The 12592-nt window shown below is 38.6% G+C and overlaps 2 protein-coding genes across 4 annotated transcripts in view; one reads left to right on the plus strand and one right to left on the minus strand.

The window, feature by feature from the left end:
* The window catches only part of cers5 (ceramide synthase 5), a 22209-nt gene extending 12152 nt beyond the window's left edge, over window positions 1-10057 (plus strand). Inside the window, exons 5-10 of the mRNA XM_032514170.1 lie at window positions 94-144; window positions 787-879; window positions 3149-3277; window positions 3996-4102; window positions 5351-5507; window positions 8816-10057. Of these exons, the coding sequence (XP_032370061.1) occupies window positions 94-144; window positions 787-879; window positions 3149-3277; window positions 3996-4102; window positions 5351-5507; window positions 8816-8980 (702 nt within the window). The 3' untranslated portion in view covers window positions 8981-10057. The remainder of the gene's footprint in view (window positions 1-93; window positions 145-786; window positions 880-3148; window positions 3278-3995; window positions 4103-5350; window positions 5508-8815) is intronic.
* Window positions 9814-11451, minus strand: cox14 (cytochrome c oxidase assembly factor COX14). Of its 3 annotated transcripts, none has more exons than XM_032514178.1 (2): window positions 11323-11451; window positions 9814-10264 (listed from the first exon to the last, which is right to left on the minus strand). In XM_032514178.1, the coding sequence occupies exon 2, from the start codon at window positions 10250-10252 to the stop codon at window positions 10076-10078; it is 177 nt and encodes a 58-aa protein (XP_032370069.1). In that variant the 5' UTR covers window positions 10253-10264; window positions 11323-11451; the 3' UTR covers window positions 9814-10075. The 3 variants fall into 3 exon arrangements, with proteins under 3 accessions (XP_032370069.1, XP_032370068.1, XP_032370067.1); XM_032514177.1 differs by having other exon boundaries at window positions 11331-11450; XM_032514176.1 differs by lacking the exon at window positions 11323-11451 and adding an exon at window positions 10638-10644 and having other exon boundaries at window positions 9814-10262.
* Window positions 11452-12592: the final 1141 nt, after the last annotated feature.

Raw genomic sequence — 12592 nt, forward strand, 5'->3', positions numbered from 1 at the left:
TTCCTTCATTGATAATATTTGATTGGCTGGGTATATTTCCAAAGGTAATAGCCTCATGGATTGTGCTTTGAACTAATATGTGTTTGTTTTTAGTATCCTTGGATGTGGGATACACGGCATTGCTGGTATGGTTATCCCTATCAGGTAGGATGCAATTCTATTCTGTCTATATAATCTATTAATGCAATCCAATACAATCCAAACAACTACAGCCTCAGACATTACCTCTGAGTTGAACCAGCAAAGTCAAGAACTGAACTTTTATTGCAAAGCTATTGTATTGGACTGCATGACTTTGTACATAATAAACTGGCACACAGTTATGCAGTCCACAGTTGTTGACTTTTTTCCTCTACCACTTTACACTTAAGGAAACGACACAGAGCGTGAACGCAGAAGCATTGTCAGTATCTGTTCCACTTTACTGTCTTTTTCCTGTTCCTTGTACAACTGATGTTTCATAAAAAGCAGTCTGACAAGTTAAATATAAGGATTCTTGATTATCATATATATTGAGCCCTGTTTAAGACACAATTGTTAGACAATGACAATTCACTGGGCAGCAGGACTTCTCATGCTTTATTACACAACTTTGGACATCATGGTGATTTTTTTGGGCTAGGAGGTGTTTTGTGATGAGCATAGTGGTGGTCACACACTTGATTCCTTCACTCTTAACACTGTGTGCTATCCAGTATAGTTTGTGTTTAAAGAAACATTTTAAAATTAATACAATTCTTATTTGAAGTGACTCCCTGAACCTGTCTCAACTCTCTGTCTCTTCAGGTCATGACTCCGGGTCTTTACCGCTACTATGTGACAGAACTGGCCTTCTACTGGTCACTCATGTTCTCCCAATTCACTGACATCAAAAGGAAGGTGAGAGGAACAACACTCCTGCCTAACACTGTCTCTGTTAGGTTAGACTACACTGGATACACACCTGCTGTGAAGCATTTCTTAATGTATCTAGTTGGTTCTCATTTGTCAGTGGCAGAGACTGTGTGTGTGTGTGTGTGTGTGTGTGTGTGTGTGTGTGTGTGTGTGTGTTGGTTGTGTGTGTGTGTGTGGTGTGTGTGGTGTGTGTGTGTGTGTGTGTGGTGTGTGTGTGTGTGTGTGTGTGTGGTGTGTGTGTGTGTGTGTGTGTGTGTGTGTGTGTGTGTGTGTGTGTGTTGTGTGTGTGTGTGTGTGTGTGTGTGTGTGTGTGTGGTGTGTTATGCAAAGTTTAAAGAAAAAAAGAAAAAAATGTATTCACATACGTCACAGTACATCCAGATCAAACTTGATTGTAAGTTTGCTTTGTTATAAGCTCTAACAGTTGTGTTAATTTTGGATGGTCACATGTTTTTATTTTTTGGGAGGAGGGGCGCGGTGCTGATTCGTCTGTGAATGCTCCGTCTGTGTATGCTTTGTAATTTCAGCACGAGGGTACCCACAGTCATGTGATTGCAGGATGGAGGAGGCCTAACATAAGAATTACAGAAATTATTCTAAATACAAGTGTATTAGAGCTGAAGTTAGTTACAGACATCCTTTAATATCATTTAAATATCTGGAATGTAAAGCTGGAAAAGTAGGTCAGTGTGACTCGTTTTATTTTGACGGGTGTAGGAGTGGAGCTGAATGCGAAGAGGCATCTGGCCTGATTTCACATTCTGTATAATATATGTTTTCTTCATAATGTGATGTTTTGATGAGGCAAATGGAACTCCTGTTAAGCTGATTGTTTTAGTAAATTTGTGTTTATCAAGCTAAAGGATATTCCTAAAGGCATTTGTCACTGTTCTCATCTTTCCCAACCCTAACTCAGCTCAGGTGCATGATTACTTTACAGTTTGTTCCAAACCACAAAGGTAGTAAGTAAACACGCACGTTAAAAAGTATTTCAACACAAGCAAAAGAGCCGGTATTCTTGCGTACAATAGTGACTTAAACTAATTTAAACTGGTCTACAGAAGGAAATTGTCAGGTTTTAAAACTTTTTAGAGAGACTCTATGAACATGGATGTTTTACATCACTGAATTTACAAACTCTGGAGTCTTTGTAGTTGGAACTACAGTATTTCATGTACACATTACGTTCAGGGGCTGTGCTGTTGTAGACCATAAAAACAGCTTGTTTTTATTCAAGACCGAAAATATTTTCTACCAAAGATTTGATGTCTTGACTTTCTCCTGTCTTTGCTAACATCTCTGCATGTGTGTTTGTCTTCAGTTGTTCTGCACTATTAATATCTCACCTATATCTTCTCCCCCTGTGCAAGTCTAAACCTTTAGAGAGGAGAACTTCCTCCAGTTTAAAGAGCATTGGCACATATCCACTCAAAGTGTACATGTGTTGTATAATATGCCACGTTCACTGCTGCATGGCCTTTTTTTTTTTTTAGTTTGCGTGTCTTACCATCTTGTGACAGTTGACATGCATACATAGTTTGGGCATTAGTAACGGTGTGTTGTGTGGGGGGCTGAGAGAGAATAAATCAACATTAATTTTCTTCATTCTTTTGCTGTAGTGATTTTAACAGCAAATGGGGTTTTGATTTTAAGAGTTGATAACATTTGTGTTGTCATCTTAAGATCATGCAAAATGGTGCAGCCAGACACTGCAAAACAACTGATCATATCTGATCACTTTTGTGCATCAACTTGATTTTAGTATTAATTTAACATATTGCATATAAACCACTCAAATGTCTGATGTCAGCAAAGCTTTTATGTCCACCACATCTCTATTTTGTGAACAGAATGTTGAATTTTATTACTTTTTTCGACTTATAAGGCAACTTTATTCACCACGGCCTGTGCGTTATCATAGTTATTTGATTTTGAGCAGTGCTGAATGCTTTGTGTCAACCTTTTTGAAGATGTTTTTTGGCATGTTGCCTTTATTGTTAGTGACCGGAAACACGGGGGAGAGAAAGAGGTGTATGACATATAATAAGAGTCTTGTTTGAATCTGAACCACTAGTTCACCTCAACGCAAACACCCCAATGTGTCAAATGTTTAAACCTTTTAACAGTCAAAGCCCCCAATGGCAAAACAAAGAAGTGGGATTTGTGTAAAAAAAAACACTCCACAACAACACAAGGCAACTTTACAAGTAAACATGTATGCTAACCATCCCTGTCTCATCATTTTCCATTACAGGACTTCAAGATCATGTTCATCCATCACCTGGCGACAGTTGGCCTGATCAGCTTTTCTTACGTCAACAACATGACGCGAGTAGGGAGCCTCGTAATGTGTGTACACGATGCCTCTGACTTCCTGCTAGAGGTCAGTCAGACACAGTGGGGACTCTAATCACACACAAACCTGCGTTGATTGAATATATAGATTGTATTATAATAACCACGCTACTGTAATCCAATGCACTAGAGATGCATTGCAATGTTTTAAAGCAATTAACTACAAATCAAATATACTGTACTTTACTTTGCTTCTAGCCATTTTACGGTTACACTCAAACTGTAACTGATCCTTTCCACCCAGTCCTGATACTCAATACTTTATTTACAGCTTTTCTGACAGCGTAGAAAGTAAAGGTATGTCTAATCACATGACCACTTGGTGTATTATGTGATTTGAAACAGAACACTGTCTTGCTATTTTTACAGATCTGATATTGAACAGATGCTATCGTTAATACGCTGATATACTACTACTACTAAACAAAATAAAGGCAAGATAAGGAAAACATAGAAACAACTGCTGTGGATACAGTAAAAATCTACATTTACATATAGTTGTTTCCTCTTATGATATTGTTCAGTAGGTTCAGTTGGTTTCTTTTACAATGAAGATGAATTGATATTGTTGTTTAGTGTTTCCAGTCATGTTCTCTTGGCTGAGCTCCAAGTGATCTAGATTGTAAATTGTAAACTAGATAAGTGTATGAGCCCAGGAATGTAACAGGGTTGATACGTGGTAAACAATTAGGCTCTACATTAAACTTAACATTAACTGTTGCTTGTGTTATTTTGTTTTCCTACAGGCAGCCAAGCTGGCCAACTATGCCAAGTACCAGCGCTTGTGTGACTCCCTGTTCATCATGTTTAGTGTGGCATTCTTCATCACACGACTAATTATATATCCAGTATGGTGAGTTCTCACTGACACCTGCAACCTCAGAGTAAATAGTATAACTACTCGGACATAGAATTTATGAACGCACAAGAGCTCATTGCAATATCTGTATTTTGGCAGGAAATGATAATCTAGCTTTAGCTTTGAAGTTGGCTGAGCTCAGGTTGGCAAATATGAGAATTAGCAATTGAACGATACTGTTTTTTTTTAAGGCCCATACAAATTATTAGTAGTTAATGAAACCAATATTCATTAAAAGTAAAAATGAAAATCTTTAAGTCAAAATTAATTAATAATTAATAATTATTTTGGAATGTTACAAACTCCAACACAACACTTTGTTTAAATGCTTTAAGGAATTATTTAATATATTAGAAACTTTCAACATAATGCACAGTGAGTGACAGTCAGATAGAGTTGTGGGCGGGACATGGAGTCAGTCTCAGTGGTGAGTGAAGCTGAAGCAGAGGGACGGTCCCAGAGCTGTAGCAGAGCCAAAATAGCTCACTTTTTAATTAAATAACTTTATCGGTTATAGGTCAAATAAAACGCTGATACAATCTGCAACCTGCCAATACAAAGGCTCGATATTTGGCCGGGGTCGATAATGTGACTATCCCTAATGAGCATAACACAGTCTATTGAACTTTAATTTTGTCAGCAAATGTGTGCACAGAAAACAATATAATCCTATAGTTCTTTAGTTGAATTAAGTTTTGGTACATAATACCCTGTGCCCCCCCCCCCCAATGCTCTGTTGTAAGAAATAACAAAAAAATGATGCAACTACCACTGGTTTGTAAATCCGATGAGGCAATTTCCAGGATGCCTGACAGCTTGTTCATCATTTTACGTGACGTGAGATGTGTGCTAATGTTTAGGGTCAAGGGAGCTATTTGGATAGTGACTGTTCCTCGACAGAGGCCTGGATGTTGAAGCTTAACCTCCACAGAGACGGACAATAGGGAACCCATTATTGATAGAAGTAACCTGAGCACCTATATTCAGTGTCGTGGTGCAGCTGAAATCCATACCTCTGCTGGGGCGAGGTGGGTCTGTTGACAGTCTCCGGTCACGCACCTGGATTTGAAGGAAGACATGACCCCACCAATTACTCACGTAACATTACAGTTGGACAGTGTTACTCATCTGCCTGGCTGCCATTGGAATCCAAATGGGAATTACATTCAATGGGCCTCATTAGAAGATTGCTGGATAATAATATGATTAAAGATTAAAACCATTTGTCTCCTTGTTTTCCAGGGTCCTGAACTCCACTATGTTTGAGAGCTGGGCCATAGTCGGGCCATACCCATCCTGGTGGCTCTTCAACTTCTTGCTGCTGGTCCTTCAAGTGTTGCATATCATCTGGTTCTACCTCATAGCCCGTATAGCTGTCAAAGCCATGCTGCGGGGCAAGGTGGGTCACCACCACACAGTACACATTTCTGAGAATTACGGTAATGTAGAACTTAAACAATAAATTGATTGACAGAAAAACTATTTAGACAATCATTTATACTATTTTGATAGTGTTTATATAGTGGTTTATAGCAAAAGGACAATAATTCGCCTGTTCCAGCCTCTCAAATGTAAGGATTTGCTGCTTTTGGTTGTCTTATGTGACAGTAAATTAAATATATTTGGATTTTAGACTTCTGGTCAAATATAACACAATATTTAAAGATACCTCCCTCCCACTCTCAGAAACTGTATTGGTTACTTAACAATATTTCAACATTTTGTTGACATTTTCTCAATTGAGTAAATATGCAGCAGATCAGTCAATGAAAATCATTAGTTGCAGCCTTACTGTAAGGACCTGCTTACACATCCGAGCTATTCTTGCACAAGACGATTATTTTTCAGCTACTAGCACATACAAATAATCATCTTCTGACATCTTCTTTTCTCGTACAAACATCTAATCAGTGCAGTGTAATTTCATAAGGCTTAGTGCAGCTTAAACTCTGTCCAAAGTGGCCTATTTAAAAAAAGTATTTCCATCGTCAGAACTCTTTTTTTTATTATTATTATTATTATTATTAGATTTGTGTAAGCAAAAATTAACAAATGTCCTAAACCTATTGACCTCAAAACACTAACTTGGAAGAACACAAAATAAATATTAGTCCCAGCCAGACCTCAGTCTATGACCAGAATATCTATGGAAACACGTCCTAGCTATGGTTGGTGAGGAAGTTGCTGCTTCTACGCTTCTTTCCTAGCTGTCCCTGACACTCTCTCTCATTCTCTCTGCAGACGCCGTTTGTTTCCTCTCCCTCTGGAACGAGAGAGGGAGATCCTGTCTTTCTGTCTCTTTGTCCAATGCGCCCTTCTCCAATACTCTCTTGCTTCTTCTCCATTTGCTTTGTCCACTTGTGACCTTTACCGTCTCTGTTTCTGGCTGTAAGTGTCTAACTCCCTCTGCTATGATTCCTTTCGAAAATCTTCATTTCATCCGCCCTGTCCATTTCTGCACTGGGTTTAAATTGGAAAGCTGTTGCAGTAGATCAGCACTTAAGATTTAACCCCACTCACAAAGACGGCAGTAAGAGGAGAGTAAATGATGAATAATGTGGTAATAGTGTCATGAATGTCAAGTATGCCCAACTGTTTTTCATTAGGCAGGAGTTCAGTTCTGACTTACTTGAACTTTTCTTGTTTAGTGTTTTACATTTTATTCTACTTTGTACTGTACTTCTAACCCTAACCCCCGGCATCAATAAGAAAATAGTACAGTATATTATAATGTTACAACTACTTTTACTGGCTTACTTACTTTAAGTACATTTTCTTGATAATGCTTGCATACTTTTTCTAAGTAAGATTTTGAATGCAGGAGTTTTATTTGTAACAGTATTTTTTTAGATTGTGGTATTCCTCTTTTTACAATATTTTAATACTTTGACATGTGCCTGTGGTTCCTTCTTTTTTTAATTTTATATAGATACGTTTTTGTTTTTTTTAATAATTGACAATTACTACTGATGCCTTCAATCACCTTACCTACAGTTATGAGAAATATTATTTACTCTTTCATCCATTTACAGGCTAGTCTACACCGCGTTCCAAATTATTATGTAAATTATAGTTAACACTTATTTTCCTAAAGGGTGGATGCAAATGACAGTATAATTTTCATACGTCAGGGTATAAGTCAAATTTCATTCATCAAACCACCCAATGAAAACAGTATTTTTTTTTCAATAAATAAACTCAAAATGCACTGTTCCAAATTACAAGAGTTGCAAAACATTTTATAGGTCGTAAAGAACTGAAAATGGTCGTTTGTTGAACTTGAACTGAAATCAAAAGTATTTTCAATCAAACACATCTTAACAAAGCAAGTTACATGTTAACATAGGACCCCTTCTTTGATATCACCTTCACAATTCTTGCGTTTATTGAACTTGTGAGGTTATGGAGAGTTTCTGCTTTAATGTCTTTGCAGGATGTCAGAATAGCCTCCCCGAGCTGCAGTTTTGATGCAAACTGCCTCCCGCTCTCATAGATCTTTTGCGTGAGGATGCTCCAAAGGTTCCTAATAGGGTTGAGGCCAGGGGCCACACCACGAGTTTCTCTCCTTTATGCCCATAGCAGTCAACGACAGAGGTATTCTTTGCAGCACAAGCATGAAGATGATTTTGCTAACATGAAAGAAAGGGGTCAGTCAGAAACTAAAGGGGCCTACCAGCTCTCTTCCCATGATTCCGGCCCAAACATGACTCCCCCCCCCTCCTTGCTGACGTCACAGCCTTATTGGGACATGGTGGCCATCCACCAACCATCCACTACTCCATCCATCCGGACCATCCAGGGTTGCACGACACTCGTCAGTGAACAGGACTGTTTGAAAATTAGTCTTCATGTATTTCTTGGCCCATTGCAACCGTTTCTGCTTGTGAGCATTGGTTAGGGGTGGCCGAGTGGTAGGTTCATGCACAACTGCAAGCCTCTGGAGGATCCTACACCTGCGGGACTCCAGCAGCTTCAAAGACCTGTTTGCTGCTTTGTAGTGGCAGTTTAGCAGCTGCTCTCTTAATCAGATGAATTTGTCTGGCAGTAACCTTCCTCATTATGCCTTTATCTGCACAAACCAGTCTGTGCCACAAATTTCTTTACAGTACAATGATCACGCTTAAGTTGTCGTGAAATATCTAATGTTTTCATACCTTGTCCAAGGCATTGCACTATTTGACGCTTTTCTGCAGCAGAGAGATCTTTTTTCTCTCCCATATTGCTTGAAACCTGTGGCTTGCTTGATAATGTGGAACCTCCTTCTTAAGTAGTTTTCTTTTAATTGGGCTTACCTGGCCAACTAATTATTATAGATGTCTGAGATTGATTTCAGTGAACAGAGACACAAGACTATCCATAAGTTTGAGTCAAAAACTAAATAGTGTTTAACACTGAATTCCAATTTGCATAATAATTTGGAACATCGTGTAAAGCAGCCACTCCACACTTGACTGCTAGAACAGCTACATGACTCATGTTTTACCTGTAAGAAAATCACAACATCAGATGCCAAAAAGATCTTGAACTCTTGAATTCCACTTAAAATGGCTCAAATACCTCATTTATAGCAGTGTTTGTTATAATTAGGTTACTTCAAAGCTGAGCGTTCAGTGGTTACAGTATTTTTTCTAACCTCATTTCTCTCAAGTGTTATATTTATAGAAAAAAAAGAATAATATGCTGTTTTCTTCACCACTTGTCTTGTAGGTATGCAACGATGTCCGCAGTGACATTGAGAGCAGCTCAGGGGAAGAGTCCAACACGCCCGTAGAAGGCCCCAAGGCTTCTTTTCATACGCCCAAGGAAGAAAACGGCACTAATGGCTACTGTGCTGCTGCTAAAGCCCGAGGGCTGAACCACAGCAGCGGGTGACGTGAGGCTGGGAGCCCCCTGCAGTTCGTCCCTCACGTCTCTAGAAGCTTTGCCTTTTGACATTCCCTTGACGTGCAAGGCGCTCACACACACACACCCGGACAATGGACATGCAGACACACACTTAAGTAAGCACAGATTCATAAACGGACGATGGATATGCAGACACATCAGCTTTGGAGAGCCCTGTACTGTCATGTACAACACATCTAAAGAGGTGACATGTAAACACTGAAATAATATGAAAAATCAGTTTTAGAAGGTGAGTTGCTTAGCCTTATTTTTCAAATGATGGGAGTGTTGATGGGTTGTTGGGCTGCAGAGGTTGATTATTTTTAAATGTTCTCTCCCAGTTTTATTGGTCAGATGAACTTGATTATTTTTGTCTTGCGTGTTGATTCACACTGGATCACAAAAGGCAGAAAGTACTATGCGACGTTACAGCAGGTTTTATACATATAAATAACTATTGTAGCTGTGGTTTTATAAGCTCTTAAAAGAAGGGCTCCTGCTAAGTGTGTGACCAGTAATACACTCTTGAAAGTTGAAATAGCAGTCACTGCCTTCTGCGATCTAGTGTCGATTTCTCCTTTTAAAAACACTGTTTGGCAACTGTGTGACTTATTGTTTTTCTACTATGTCTTATGAGACCAAATGTTTATCAAACTGTTTGTCATTGCCTATGGAAGATTCCAGGCATGAGGACTATACAAAATGTCCGGTATCACTTTCTCACTTGAGGGCCTTGTAAAATAGATATTTACAAATATACTCTGTTGTGAAATGTCTTTCTTGTTGCAGTCCTGTTTAAGAAAACACTACGTTGCTTTGTATGGTTAAAGGCATTTAATATAATACAAACAATTAGAGCCATTTTTACTCCTGAAACCCTTTTACACGGGCCATTGATGCAAATAATATGTTCTTGCTGAAGTTTTTATAAACATCTTTCTTGTGAGGGCACAAAACCGTCAACAATGAAATCACTTAAATGTTCTGAGAGGAATTAACATCTCAATGATTTAGCGACGGACAAAAAAAGAGAGGAATTGAAATGTCCACATCTGTGCAAAAAAAGGAATAGTCCATCTCCAGTCAGTCTTTGATAACTTCAAGATCCTGGTTTTCTGCTGCCAGTTTCAGCTGTTTTTGTTTCTGCACGTAGCGGTATCCTCGCATCGCACACATGTAGCCTCCGTAGACCGTCAGCAGCATCATCGAGGCAGAAAACGTCCGATAGCCGATGTCTGCCAGTCGCTTTCCAAACACCATGATGGGGATCCTGAAGGAAACGGGACAAAAAGCCAGAGCAGGTTCAGCAGCATAACACTCAGTACTGCTACAGTAGTGGTTACTCAAATATGATGGGTGGGCATTATGACATACATACATTTTAGATTTTTTTTTCAAACCATTTATGCTGTGGTAGCTGGTAATTTTAAAATGCTGCAAATCACTTTGCAGTATTGTTTTATGGCCAAATGATTTTTGCATCAGTGCAATGGAAGTGCTTTGATTTCTAAGTTTTTTAAATGTGGTTAGCCAAATGGCATTTCATCTGGTTATTTTATCCATTTAATAGTTTCTCAATTTATTTACCATATAATACATACAAATATTTCTATGTAAACTTACGTATATTCAACCCTTTCACTACATTGTATTTTATACTAGTTGATAGTTCTATTGCACTACATTTTAGAGGGATACTGTATTATTTACAATTATCTTACAGGTGTATTTATTAATTGTCACATTAATATTAACAGGTTTATAAAACGATGGATTGTTAGATAATAAAACTAACCAACAATATATGAAGTAATTAAAGTCAGCTAATCTGTAATCCAATAATATAATTTGTGTATCAACTGATGCATTTTGGAAGAAATCTGAATACTTCTTCCACCACTGCAGTACTTGCATACATGTAAATAAAACACCGTAGCTGCAAAGTAAAACAAATGTAATGCCTCAAAGTACTAACTGGCATGGATGTGAGAGATTGAGAATAAAATTGGCTTCACTTTTGTACAGAAGTTAGAGACCATGGATGACGCGCCGTCTATCTTTGTACAATCTTTGAGTCTTAAAGTTTGAGTTTGTGATGAATACACCGACAGTCCAGATTCAGCTGTGGCCCTGTTAAAAACCTAAACTAGCATTGGTTTTGGGCTCACGAGGTTTTTTTCATTTGCGTTACATTGGTGCTTATTATTGATTGTCTCTACAAGATAGCACATCTCCCCTTTAACACTACAAGATGCGAACAGTTGGTCAGCGGTGTAACGCCATTCATACTATTTATCGTCTTCTCCTGTCAGAGACAAGACTTAAATAATTCTTTACCTTTATTGCGATAACAAGCGCAGGTTATCCTGGTTGTCCTCAATGTCAGCACGCCGAAATGTGAAGTTAGCACGCAAGCTAGCTAACCTTCTTAGGCTTTCGTAACGCTACGGAAAACCAGAGGGGACTTTTCTCTTCTGCTGACAAAACCGCGAGCAAAACTGCACAGCGACACCTACTGACCCGGGTAGGGAGGGAGAGAGAGGGAGAGAGGGAGAGGGAGAGGGAGAGGGAGAGGGAGAGAGGGAGAGAGAGAGAGAGAGAGAGAGAGAGAGAGAGAGAGAGAGAGAGAAAGAGAAAGAGAGAGAGAGAAAGAAAGAAAGGTAGAGGTAGAGAGGTAGAGGTAGAGAGAGAGAGAGGTAGAGAGAGAGAGAGAGAGAGAGCATAGTTCTTTATTCAATGACAGTTGGCTTTATTGCAGCCATAGACAGTTAAAGGCATATTTTACTCTTTTTCAGGCTACTCTAAAACGGAATCCTCCTGTTAAGCCAGGTTCCTTCCAACTCTGGGTTAGACAACACATATCCAGTGTATCACTCAGGTAATATCCAACCATTCTGATGTAGGATTTTAAAATTAAAGAATTTAATGTCCAAGTACAGCTGTATTTGAAATCTTTTTCAGCCTGTTAAAGCCATTTTATACTCTTTTTCAGGCTATTCTAAAAAGGAATTCTATTGTTAAGCCAGCTTCATTCCCAGTCTGGGGGAGAAATCACATATCCAGTGTGTCTCTCAGGTAGCTTCTATCGGAGCATTCTGATGTAGGATTTTAAAATTAAGGGCTTAAAAGTAAAGCTATATTGACATTTTTTCAGGCTGTTAAAGCCATATTATAGTCTTATTTTAGGCTACTGTAAAACGGAATCCTCCTGTTAAGCCAGCTTCAGTCCAAGTCTGGGGGAGACATCACATATCCAGTGCGTCCCTCAGGTAATATCTGACCATTCTAAAGTGGATTTTAAAATTAAAGCCTTGAATGTCTATTTAATGCTATATTTTAAATATTACGTGAGAGACACACTGGATATGTGATGTCTCCCCCAGATTTGTAATAAACCTGGCTTAACAGTAGAATTCCTTTTTAGAGTAGCCTGAAAAAGATTTAAAATCTAGCAATAAATAGACATTTAAGTCTTTAATTTTAAAATCCTACATCAGTATGGTCCGATGTTACCTGAGTGACACACTGTATATGTGTTGTCTCACCCAGACTTGGAATGAAACTGGCTTAACAGGAAGATTCCTTTTTAGAGTAGCCTGA

The sequence above is a fragment of the Etheostoma spectabile genome, chromosome 4, assembly GCF_008692095.1.
Source record: "Etheostoma spectabile isolate EspeVRDwgs_2016 chromosome 4, UIUC_Espe_1.0, whole genome shotgun sequence".
Taxonomy (NCBI): Eukaryota; Metazoa; Chordata; class Actinopteri; order Perciformes; family Percidae; genus Etheostoma; species Etheostoma spectabile.